This window comes from Rhagoletis pomonella, unplaced genomic scaffold (assembly GCF_013731165.1).
Source record: "Rhagoletis pomonella isolate Grant_MI unplaced genomic scaffold, Rhpom_1.0 Rhpom_scaffold_00008, whole genome shotgun sequence".
NCBI lineage: Eukaryota > Metazoa > Arthropoda > Insecta > Diptera > Tephritidae > Rhagoletis > Rhagoletis pomonella.
This window is the reverse complement of record NW_023458562.1, coordinates 21467973-21481250: the sequence shown is the minus strand read 5'-3', so window position 1 is coordinate 21481250 and position 13278 is coordinate 21467973. Positions and strand designations below refer to the sequence as shown.

General features: G+C 35.5%; 1 protein-coding gene across 3 annotated transcripts in view; it reads left to right on the top strand.

Annotated features, from left to right (window-relative positions):
* Positions 1-5729, top strand: part of LOC118744393 (high mobility group protein Z) — a 29421-nt gene extending 23692 nt beyond the window's left edge. For all 3 annotated transcript variants that reach the window (XM_036477392.1, XM_036477389.1, XM_036477390.1), the window contains exons 2-3: positions 1843-2091; positions 4487-5729. In XM_036477392.1, the coding sequence (XP_036333285.1) occupies positions 1939-2091; positions 4487-4672 (339 nt within the window). In that variant the 5' untranslated portion in view covers positions 1843-1938 and the 3' untranslated portion in view covers positions 4673-5729. The remainder of the gene's footprint in view (positions 1-1842; positions 2092-4486) is intronic.
* The last annotated feature ends 7549 nt before the right edge of the window (positions 5730-13278 follow it).

Genomic DNA, 13278 nt, shown 5'->3' with positions numbered 1-13278 from the left:
AGAGGTATTTATGCGTCACCAGAAATTTAGTTTATATGGCTTATACTGCTAGCCCTCGTAGCTGGCTACGAGATCGTTTTCATATACCCCCATTTTTCATTGGTTTGGGATTGATTTTATTTACCTCTATTCCAAGTTCTACGGTGGCACGCTGTATTTTCCAATAAACCCATATTTTTCCATGAGCTGGAGATTGACTTCATACATATCCATACCAAGTTCCAGTACTCTGCCACAAATACTTGCAGAGATATGCACTATGAAAAATTCGATTTGTATGGGAGGTTCCACACTCCCTTTAGATATCGGTTTTGTTTTAGCCTATAACCGATCTTGGAAAATGTGTGTCCGAAATTTAAAAAAAAAAATCGGTACAGCCGGTATGGGCACTGTGACTCCTCAAGCGAAATCAACTTATGATTGCAAAAAATGAAATCAAATGTCGTAGTTGACCAAAAAAGAATATTAGACTTCATTCTCTCAACTTCTCAGAATGTAGAAAAGCTAAGAAATATATAATAAGATAGGATATATTATAACAGCCTCTAAAACATTTACCAAAAGACGACCCTGAACTATACAAATAAGTTTGATTGAAAATTTGATTTTATCTATTTATTTTATACTTCACTTTTGAGTGTGTAAAAATTTCATGTGAAAACATTATGTGTTGCTTGAAAAATTTCACGGCCCATGGGTCTCAAAGTAAATTCCATTTGCTATTAAATGGGCAAAGACAATATGTATTAAATAGCACATAGGAATGTGTAATTTCAGTGTCTGAATTATATCAGAATCATCGTATCCGATATAGAAAACTACATTGTGAAATAATGAGATGAAATGAGGACACTAAAAAAATTTTAAAATATGTTCACTAAAATTGTATTAATATTAAAATAATGATTTGGCAAGTTGTTATCTAATTTAATGTAAAATTTAAACGTTTTTAAGATAATATATTCACCCCTATTCTGGTTGTCGCAAGTCGTTCGGATCGACAGTCGTTCGTTGAATTATGTCGTAAATAAAAACATTAACGACAGATTTTAATACGTTTTCAATACTTCTTCATTTCGAAATGATAATAGGAATCAAATTTTTTAGTAGATTATGTCATTGGTTACCTCATAACGCCAATGAAAATCTCAAATTTCGACGAACGACTGTCGTTCCGACAATCGGAATAGGGGCGATTATTTTTTTTAAAGTAAATATTAATACAACTATTTTATTTATAATCCCAAATTTAGGATATAAAATCTTCCACACCAAAAAACTTACAATTGGGTAACGCCGCTTCGAATTTTTCATAGCAATGTCAAAAATCTGATTTTTAATCAAAAGGTTGTTTATTGAAACTACCTTCGTTTTTGTATCATGAGGAAAACTAAACTGAAAGTATTTTTTTTTTTTTTTTTTGAAATATGTGCCCCTTTTGAACTTTGACTACTAGCTTAAAACACTGCACTATGCAGTACCGGAACCAGCGGGGGGATTTTGAGGGATTTTGCCGTTTGTGTACTCATTTTTAAACTACATTTTTTGTTTTGTCAATATTCTGACAGCATTACAATTTTCCAGGGTTCTTGGGGAATGCTGCTAGAGTGACAGCCTTCTTCCAGATCTTAATCTGGGTAGTTCTGATTGCTTTTATGATTTTTTTCTGTGCTGTCCTTCAGTTTGGTACCGTTATACCGTATAACGAGATATTTATACGTTCTAGTTAAACTTCCGTTTTGGCTGTGGAAAATATACAACATACCTAACATAGTGATTTTAAATTTCCCACTCCATTTCAAAAATATGCCTAAGTTAATCAACTCTTTTCTTTTATTTCAGTTGAAAATTAAAGAACATTAGCTGAGCTAAAATAGTTCATTGGAAGCATCACTCATTTGTCAACTTAATTAATCTTAAATCTAACGAATATCAAATATGGCCGGTGAACGTCCAAAACGCCCTCTCTCAGCCTACATGCTGTGGCTCAATGAGACCCGTGAGCAAATCAAGAAAGACAACCCTGGCAGCAAGGTCACAGACATCGCTAAGCGTGGTGGCGAATTATGGCGTGCAATGAAAGACAAATCTGTAAGTAGTATATTTTCAATTAAATGTTAATTTCCTTGCCCTCTTGCTGATACCCCCAGCGGGTTAGGGGGTTAGAATATACCCGCGGTAAGGCATGCCTGTCGTAAGAGGCGACTAAAATCCACACCAGCCTGTTGGCATAGAGTGCATAACTCAACGCTAATAGGCTGGGCAACAGGTACAGCAACGGCTTGGTGGCGATAGGAACACTGTTGTCATTTGAGCGTTGTACCACCTGAAAATGCAGGGAAATATGCACGGACTCGGTTATCTGAGTATTTTACTTTTGCAAACCGTGCCTGCGAGTCATTCTGCATTTGCCGTTTGGCCCGACGCGTATGTAATTGTGACATGGCAGAGTATCAATGGTCTCGCATATTGCTTTGCAATTACACCCCGAATCATTGCGCGAAACGTGCAGGCGAATATTTGGAGTCTACGCAAGCCAAATGGCTTTTCTTGTGTAGGCAAGGAAATCCATTCGGACGAGCACTGACACGATATACGCTTTGTTTCATTTAACTGCAGTGGTTCGGCGAAAGTTGCGCCAGCGAGCAGGACATGAAGGCGGATGAAGGAGTCTTACGTCTGCCAATTGGTTTTCCGACCAACTGAACAGGCGTTGACACTGCATTTGTCTTGCATATTTCAGCTAATTGGCCAATGGAGAACTCCCTCAATACAATGAGGTACGGAACAAAGAGACAATGGTCTCCACGGTGACAAACTCGTTGTATTCGAAGGAGCCGCGAGGAGTTCACTTGTAAGGGCAAGGCACAGGGCCATTGTCCAACAAGAGAATGCAGATTCTGGGCTTAAATGGAAACTCTTAGGCACCTAATTGAGATGAGGTAGATATAATGAGGTTGCGATAAAGATCGCCCAGTCCTTGGTATCAGACGAAATCTATTTAGGGCATGAGGCAAGAACTCTAAGGACCTAACTCGGATTAGATGAATTACACGGAAGCATCGGTTTAGGGGGGGCCTTTGCAGTAATATCACAGAGAATCGTTTTAGGAGACGAGTCAGAGGACTCTGAGGACCTAATTTAGATATGGAAAGATATAAGGAACAAGGGACAGATAGGATCGCATGTATCAATATCAGTGCAAATCATTTTAGGAATGAGTAAGAGTAGACCAAAACCCGTAAGAAGCACAAATGCACTTAAAAGCAAAGGCTTTTAAATACAGTCACAGCCTGTTTTCGAAACGTAGAGCAGAGAAAATATCGATTTTCAAAAAAGGTACGAATGCCGAATAAATGTTCAGAGTTATTGAGCCGTTTAACAGAAGACTTAAAAAATCTTAATGATCGCCAAATGATATGAGCAAAGTTCAGAAAAAGGTGCAAAGTAGCCGTGAGGCACCGCTCCCACCAAGGAGGGGCCTTATCAGACGTAAATGCCGAGCAAATGCTAATTGTAGCAGAGTACAGCAAAAAGTGTTAGGAGAGCACTTAATGCAGAGAAAAAAGCAGTAAATGCCGAGAAAATGCTAATTGTAGCAGAGAACAGCAAAAAGTGTGAGCAGAGCACTTAATGCAGAGTCAATGTGGTGCTTGTGTGGGAAACAAGCGGTTTCCTACAGAACATTAAATGCGTAGAAACCATCAGTCTAAAAATGTTGAGGAGACACTCAAGATCAGTATAGCCATTGGGGTAGCACTACGAGACGCGCAGTGCCCTTTATGTCCAGTAACGAAGTACTGTTGCGGGAAGCAGTTGCTTCCCGCACAGTACTTGAGGTAAACTTTTGGATCCACTAAGACCCACGAGTATAGCGATGATGAACCATGAGGCGGGGTGAAAACACACAAAGGTCCTGGCGCGATCAACGTGTGTGGTCTCCCGTCAAATGGGAAGTCGAGAATGCTTTTGCGCTAACAAAAGCTGTATTAACATATAACAAGTCAATGTAAAATTAAAAAAAAATATATAAAACACAAAAAAAAGCCAAAAAAAAATCAAAATGAGTGACAAATGATCGACAAAGGTGTGTAAAAACAAGAAGACAAAAAATCCAAAAAAAAACAGCAAAAAAATAAAAAAAAAAACAAAAAAAATATTTAAAAAAAATAATAAAAAAATCTCAAAAAAAAAGGAATTCCAAAAACAAGCGCAGCTTGCGAATCACCACGCTCAGCTGCGCTCCCATATCTGATTCTCGCGAGTAATCACATTAAAAGGGTCCGGTGTAGTGGTGTCATGGTTTGATAATGGCCTGATTCCATTGCATAACATCTATGGACCCGACAAAACAAACAAAACTAAATATTTTCTTTTTATATGTACATACATATATGTATGCGCACACATTCGCAGCCCTAAAATAGTTAAAAATTTAAACAACACTAATAGAATTTCATTACTCCTTCTTTTCCGCCACAAACAGGAATGGGAACAGAAAGCCATTAAAATGAAGGAAGAGTACAACAAGGCCGTCAAAGAGTATGAGGCTAACGGTGGTACAGATACTGGTGCTGCCAAGAAGCGAAAAGGCAAGCCCGCCGCGAAGCCCATCAAGAAGACAAAGAAGAAAGATACATCCGATGAGGAAGAAGAGGAGGAGAGTGACTAAGCGCTTGGGCGTGAAAGTGCTTAGCTCGCGCGATGGGGTGACGAAAACTTAATCAATAAGTTTTAAATATTTTATTAAAGTAATTTTAAGTGGCATATAAAAATGTATGTATATTTATGGATCACACTGATGCGAAACTTTATATATACATACATACGTACAACCGTATGCACTCTACAAAAGAAAAAAAAAATACAAAAACATGCAAAAACAATTAATACTTAAAATAGCCGTAAAAAGTAAACAAGTATAATAAAATTTCCAGTTTTTAAAACGTTACAAATACTACCACATAAGAGGGAAACAAATAGCAAAACAAAACATTTTTCGAAATGTGTTCCTTTCGACAGAATTGATTTTCTTATGTTTGCTTATAAATTTCCTAGTTATGATTTTCTATATCTATTCTTAGAACGATATTTCTTATTTTATATTGTAAAAATATAAATTAATTATGTATTTTATATTCATGCGATTTTTCTTGCATGTGTGTAGTGAAAGTTTTCATGTTTATATTTGAAAAATATAAATTTCCTTCTCTTCTGCTAAGCGTTAAGTTTCCCTTTCTTCAGACTACTTTAATCTAGTTATATTTTTAAAGAATATCTTTCCTACTTTCATTTCCTTCTCACCGCATTTTACTGTAAGTTCGTTTTTAGTTATGTTTTGTAGATTTACTTGATGTAAAGCGAAACAGACAAAACCAGTAATAAAAATAAAAGATACAAAACTTAAAAAAATATAAAAAGTATAAAAAATAAAATTTAAAGTATTTAATCCCTTGTGTATTTACATAAAAGAATGGACGAAAAAAATCAGGCAAACATACAAAAACGATTAAATGTATTGTAAATGCTAATGGAGAAATGCAGCAAAAAGGAACCACAAAATATACAAATAAATTACAAGAAAGAGAACATTTAAAGTGTAGACAAGTTTTTAGAGATAACAGAAACCTTTTCATATTTGTCTTTTTGCTAATTTTGTTGCAAATTATCCATATAACAACACCTATTGCATTGAAAATAAAAGTCCCAACAACAATTTTAAATAAAAAGTTCGTAACTAAGCAAATATAAATTCATAAATGTGTAAGCAATGATTCAAAACAAAAAAAAAATAAAGAAAATATTAAACAAAGAAGTGAATAAAAACCCAAAAGCAGAACAGAATTAGTAATTCATGAACTTAAAATATTATAATGTATATGTAAATGTAGATTTGAGGCAGAAATGAGATAAATTAAATAAATATTTAAATATAGTAATTCTCAAAAGATTAAATGTATTTTCCTCAATTGAAAACTAATACTTCGCACAAAAGTAGGGCAATAGTCCACGAAACCCTGTTAGCAGTTATGTACATGTTCACGGGTTATGTATAACTACATATTTTCTTCCCTTTCAAAAATTAATTAACTCAAAATTTGCAATTTTTAATATTACATATTTATTTATTTCAGTCAAATGGAAAACTAATTCCTTACTGGCTGTAATACAAAAGAGTTTACGCGCCGACTCCACCTACCATTCGTAGCGTCTTAACATCTGGTATCTTCGTATCTTAACATTGTTTAAGGTTTAAAAATTAACAGGAACTTTAATACCGGTAGCAAAATTTTTGTTGGCAATGCAGAAGAGGCCCGTTTATGGGGTTGGCCGATGTTAACAAGATTAGATCGGTAAAGAACAGTCCATTGTCGGAAAAAAGTTGAACATGTAAAACCGACTGTTTTGGTAATGAGAATACACCACCTGCTGAACTTGACCGACTATATATATACAGTGTATTATAGAGTTATTCAGTTTCAAATTGACCATTTGGCTCTAATTCTGTTAAAGTACACTCAAGAACGGTGTACTCAAAGAAAATGTTGAGTGTTGAGTATTGTTGAAGGCTCACCAATGTTGCTTGTTGCACTACTCAACATTTGGCACCTAAAGCTAAACGCCGATTATTGTCACCATCCGGGTTAGGCAGAGTTAGAGCCAATTCAACAATATCATATACACATTCGCTAAAAATGCGAATGTTGAAGCGAGGGTTTAAAATGCAAATATTCCTAACATCCCGGTATGTACATATACTCGTACAAATTTAAACACATATGTATGTGTGCGACGCTAACAGCGAATCAGTTTGCGTATAATGTATATTTTTTTTCAGTGCTCTGCTTGCAAATATGCGCTGATCAGTTCAGAAATAAAATTTATTTGTGATTTGCTTCGCTAAACTGAGAAGATGTGAGTTGAGGTGACTTGAGGTAAGGTAGTTGAGTTGAGTTGTGGTGATTTAGGGTGAGTTGAGATGAGTAGAAGTGAGTTGAGATGAGTAGAGGTGAGGTGAATCGAGGTGTGGTGAGTTGAGTTTAGGTGAAGTGAGGCGCTTTGAGTTTTTCGATCTGCCAAACAAAAAAAATAAAACTCAAAAGTTAACTTTTATTTCTGAGAGAAAAAATAACGCTCAAGAAATGGTTTTATTTTCGAACAAAATAATAAAACTCAAAGAATAATTATTATTTTTGATTTAAAAAATCAAAAAAAGATAATGATTAGCTCTGATCAAAAAAATTAAACTCATAAAATAATTATTACTTTTGATCAAGAAGATAACAACTCACAAAATAATCATTATTTCAGAGCAAAAAATACCACTCGAAAAATTAGTTTTATTTTTGATAAAATAAAATATAACTCGATATATGATTTTTTTTTGAGCGATTTATTAAAAATTTAAATATAATTCTTAGTTATAATTTTTATAGATATCGCTCAAACTTTTTGAAATCGTAAAAGATTCACATTTAAAATTTTGAAATAATCATTATTTTGGAATAACACATTGCTGCTTACGCATTACTTAGTGTTTGGCCGGGCTTGTTCTCCGATTTGTGGCGTGCGCATTAATGTTGTCGCACAAGGGCAGGGACCTACAGCTTTACGCCGACTCCGAACGGTGATTGTATTTTTATGAGAAGCTGTTTTCACGGCAGAAATTGCCATTGCCAGGCGGATGGCGACCGTTACTAGAAAAAAACTTTTTTTTTGTTTTTTAGTTGTGTTGGGTTGAACCGGGCTTGACCCAGGCCCTGCGTAATGTTAGCGCGCACTGTTAATGGCTACACCACAGCTGCCGTCTATGATTCCACCAAATTAATGGATCTTCTTGTCCGGGTATACTTGAATCATGTCAATAAATACTGACCGTGTGACAGGGCCCTAAAAATTTTGAAATCTGGATCGCTGATCGCAATTCCGTCAATAAATATTGAACGTGTAGCATTTTTAAAACGCGATCCATAAATTTCGTCAGTACATCTTTTGATCTCATAATGCGAACATCGAACAAGTGATCGCTCTGCCTTCGCTCTCTGCGCTTAAAACCTTTCAAAACAAATTGAAAAAAATTTGAGTTAACATTGGAAATTAAAAAAAAAATTGTGGAATGCATTATCTGTAAATTATACGTACAAAATAAAAATATTTTCTTGCGCCATAATAAGCGTTCGGCACAAAAATTATACAAATACTGACGCGATAAATACTGAATATGCAGCATACGTGCGCGATCCATCAAAGTGAAAGCGGGTAATAATTGTATTCCCTTTTGTGAAAAGGTAGTAGAAAAAGTAGTCTGGTAGTGCTGAAATCCGTTTTTTGTATAAAAATTTAAGTAAACATAAAAAGCAGATTCCACTGATCTACACAATAGAAAATTAATTAACTGTAACTGTGTGTCTGTAACTGTGTGTCTGTAACTGTGTAACTGTAAATTAATTTACTGTAACTGTGTACGAAAATAAACTATATTGTACGTTACTATTTCGTTTCGTTTATTACTTCAACAGTTCGGTACAATACGAAAACAAAACGGCTGAGTTCACTTTGGCGATACATAATACACTACAGTAGTTTAGTAGTTACAGACGAAACAACAAACGAAATGAATCGTGCAGAAAAAAATATATGTATGTATGTATGTGCATACATATATGCAATAACTAAATACAAATCGAATGGCTGCAATGAACAAAAATAAAAATGTTTTTTAATTGAATTGGATATGAAAATTTACAGAAAAAAATATTTTTCACGTAATTGAAACGTTTGCATACATATAAAACGTACCCTATGGTACAATTGTCACAAACGAAAAGCAAACGTTTTTCGTTGGGGAAAATGACAGTGAATCTTACAATAGTTGCGATCCCGTACGAGTCCGGACTAGTCAGAATCAGTCAGATTTTACTGGAAATCGATCCCATACTCGGTTCTCTGACTATTGAGAGGACAAAAAAGAGAGTAAATACGGTTCTCTCTCTGTCAGAAGTTACCAGTTTTAGTCCGAGAATTTTTTGCTGGTAAATTCTGGTAAATGTGTCAAACGATCAGCTTTAGTGTGTTTGGCAACCAAATTGTAAACAAAAAAGTGCCCTCTGCTAATTCATGTTGAAAAGTATTTAATTACTTGTTTAAGTGGATTCTAATAAATTTGAAAGTATTTTTGGTTATTTACATGTGTGAGCTGAGTGCGTTTACGTACAAAATAAGCAAAAATTTACAACCAAAATTTTGAGGTTATGTTGAAGTTGACAGAAGTTACCATTTTTTACAAGAAAACGATGCCGTACTTTTCCATGTTACTCTCTCGCTCTGAGCGAATTTTTATTTTTTTGACAGTTTTACTAGTCCGAGTCCGAGGAATACGGGATTGCACCTAATTTGTAATGCATGTATCTTGTCAGCACTGATACCAAGGCTTTTATTTTGATTATAGTTTTGTTTTACTTACATTACCTGGAATATATATATTTTGTCAATAAAATAAAACAAATTGTTTATTAAATCGTTTTAGCAATTTTCGCGTTTTTAATTGCCCAAGTTTTATGCTTTTGTGCGTTTATTTTTATATATAAATTTTTTCCCAAACATTATTCGACACTTATAAAAGTATGATTTTACATTTTTTTCGAATTTTATATGAGAGCTTAACTCTAACAATTTTGAAATAAAATGTTTTTCATGCGAAATGGTTTGGGTATAAACGAGATCGTTTGAAAGTGCTTGGCTCGGATGGACAACAAATGAAATCACTTTCCTTGAAGTGGTTTTCACAAACGCGAGATGAATCACGTAGTACAACACCACATCGCTGCCGTCTTAACTCGCAACTAGGTGGTTTAAAACATCGCACTATTTTCGTGTCCTGACTTCTATTGCATGCAGCGCACCGTTCAAAAGTTTTGCTCCGCTTCATCTTGGTTTCCTCAAGGCATATTCAACAAGGTAGAAGTGACAATTCAGTCGAGCTCTCTCATACCTGACAGTAATGTCAAAAAACGTAAGCAAAGAAATTAACCCTTTGTTATGCATGTACCATATTTGATAAAATTCAATATCTATGAAATGAAAGTTTTTTTTTTTTTTTTCGCGGAGCATTTGGTTATATGTATATGTTAATGTACTCGTGGATCGTGCTTGTATATGGCAGACTTACTCAGTTTGGGTCTGTGCATCAACAGCTAACTTCGCCCCACAGACACCTCAGGAACGGCCGACACTTCAGATAACTCAAGCAGTGAGGAATTGTATGGTAGAGGTACTTCACCTGGGAACAAACGCGTCCGCTTGGAAATACTCCACTATGATGGGCAACAAATAGTCACTGGCACTAAAATGGTGTTCGCACACACGCGAAGAGCCTCCTAATGGAACACCGCAGCTATTTTCCCACCGTTTTCGCTTCACTTGACAATTAGGAGGTTTAAAATAACGCACAAGTTTATTGTCCTGGCTCTTGCCACACAGAGCGCACCGCTCGTAATTCTTTTTCATTTTATTTTTGTATGTATGTATTTAAAATCAGTCGCACAGCTCAAAATTTAAAATTGAAATTAAAAAATTAAAATTTTGAATTGTATAGGGTTAAGAGTTGACATTACAGTCGCAGTTCAAAATATAGAAATGTCGAAATCACTTCTACCTTGTTATGCCTTGGATTTCCTTACATTAAATATTTAAGCAAAGTCGAACGTATTTACTTATTACCAAACTTTAAATGTGCTTACTTGCTCTCCTCGGCGGTTTATCTCTTAACAATTTCACGTTTATTAAGAAAATTTGTTGCTTAAAAAATTGTGTAAATTTTTTTTAAACAAATTCAAATTTAACCATTCATTTCAATTTGACATTATAGCCTGTTTCTTATGAGAGCAATGTCAAAATCAATCACACTTTGTTGAATACATTTTGTTTCTGACTATGTACAAAACTGTACAAAACCACAAATGATATGATGATCGATGGGCAAATGGGAATTGTTTTGTACAGTTTATTTTCGTACCCTGTATTAAACACGCTATATAGATATTATAAATTAAATAAATGAAGAAAGAGAGAATTTTATTCACATAAAACTCTGACCAAAGAAAAATCTTATCGACAAATATTCCCAAACATTAAAACTAATCCATGGTTTCATCAATATTCCAGTATATACTAAACAAATTAACAGAATTCAAATCCTTTTCTCAAAGGGACTATATGAAATAATGTATATAAATTAATCCTTTAAAAAATGGGTGGTAGATTTATAAGCTTTGTGATAAGTATTTCGATGAAATTTGATTACTGATGAATTTTTTAAATTTGTTGCATTTAAAAATTACATGTTCACTATGTTAAAATGGATTATATTTGGTATTTTAAAAATGTAGTTTTTTGGTATTGATTTCCAATTTTTTCTCCAACCAAATACTAATTTTGTTTAATGTTTTATATTTTTTTCTCCAATCAATTTGTTAATAATATATTTGTTTCATTTAAAAATGATATCTTTAATATCTTAACTTGAATTACATTTGGTTTTTTAAAAATGTAAATTATTTGTAATGTTTTTTTTGTTTGGTTGTACTCTAGACTTTTTCCACTTATTAAAACTTACATACAAATCACAGATATATTATAAAGGCTTTCCAGAAGACGGCGATGAACTTGCGTTACTAGTGGGCTGCACCTGCACTTGCGCTACGACGATGTTGAGTTTGCTGTAAGGAAAAAGTTGTACCTACCTGCTATCAAATGCAAATCCTTGCACTTGGAGGGACACACAAAGAGATACTGACCTGCTTAATAAACTCTGTATTAATATTTGCACTTTCATTTTTTTGGGGTGGTATACTTAACAAAACCGCCTAAATCGCCATTGTGACAAATGTGAGATTTGGTAACCTTGAACTCCAGGCATCGAGATTTATGCATAAGAATCGTAAAATCGTTATTAAAATAACAGATTTGTAAAATAATAGCTAGAGAATATACTGCCTATCAAGGCAATGCCTTCAAAGAAAACCCGTTTTTTCGCACTCCTGTAAAATTTAAGTCCCGTAAGATAGGCGGTTTTGCAATTGGTCGATGGGCAGTTTTGCAAAAACATCGACGGTATGTACCTTCGCTTTTACAACTTCAACGTCGATTTGATATAATTTGTTTCTTTCAAGGCGTGTGACAACTTGATAGTCAGCTCAAAGAGCTCTTCACAGTTTATATGTTCCAGTACTCCCGGCGAGAATTTTAAGTTGTTTCCTTAGCGATGGCATCTTGCAACTAAAATTGGCAATCAAGCCAATGAATATTGACAAGCAGTATGCGTGATCATTCCCACGACAGCCGGTTCTACCTACCGGAATGACTCGGGTTTTACCCCACCAAGGGCTGTTGTTTCGGCGAACTAACCCTGTTTAGGTCGGCGAAATCCGTCCGAAAGCCCCGTCACTGTAGACAGTTATAAGTTTGAAAAAGTAGACTTCGTTTATTTGGGAACCAGCATTAACACCAATAACAATGTCAGCCTTGAAATCCAACGGAGAATCACTCTTGCCAACAAGTGCTACTTTGGGCTGAGTAAGCAATTGAGAAATAAAGTCCTCTCTCTCGTCGTACAAAGATCACACTCTATAAGTCACTCATCATGCCTGTGCTGGTGTTGGCGCGGAGGCATGGTCAAAGAAAGCATCTGATGTGGCGGCTCTTGGAGTTTTCGAGAGAAAGATTCTGCGAAAGATTTACGGACCTTTACGCGTTGGTGATGGCGAATATTGCAGACGATTTAACGATGAGCTGTATGAGCTTTATAACGATAATAGACATAGTGCAGCGAATTAAAATTCAGCGGCTCCGCTGGCTTGGCCATGTAGTTCGAATGGACAGAAACGCTCCAGCTCTGAAAATATTCAACGCGGGCCACGATGCTGGTAACAGAGGAAGAGGAAGGCACCCTCTGCGTTGGAGAGACCAGGAGGAGAAGGACTTGGCTTCACTTGGCATTTCCAATTGGTGTCAGTTAGCACAGACGAGAAATGACTGGCGTGCTATTTTGGACGCGGCCAAAATCGCCTAGGCAGTTACAGCGTCAATAAAGAAGAAGAAGAAGACATCAGTCAAGTGCAACACCTGCCTTGGCTGGTGTCACTTTAGACCATGTGCAGGACTGCACACCAAACGAGCTTGCACGAGGAACTTCCGAGGGCCCGTGCTGTGTTGCTCGGCCGCTAGTCCCAAATGCAACGCCGCCCACTATCACCAAGTGGCGGCACCTTCCACAGCAGC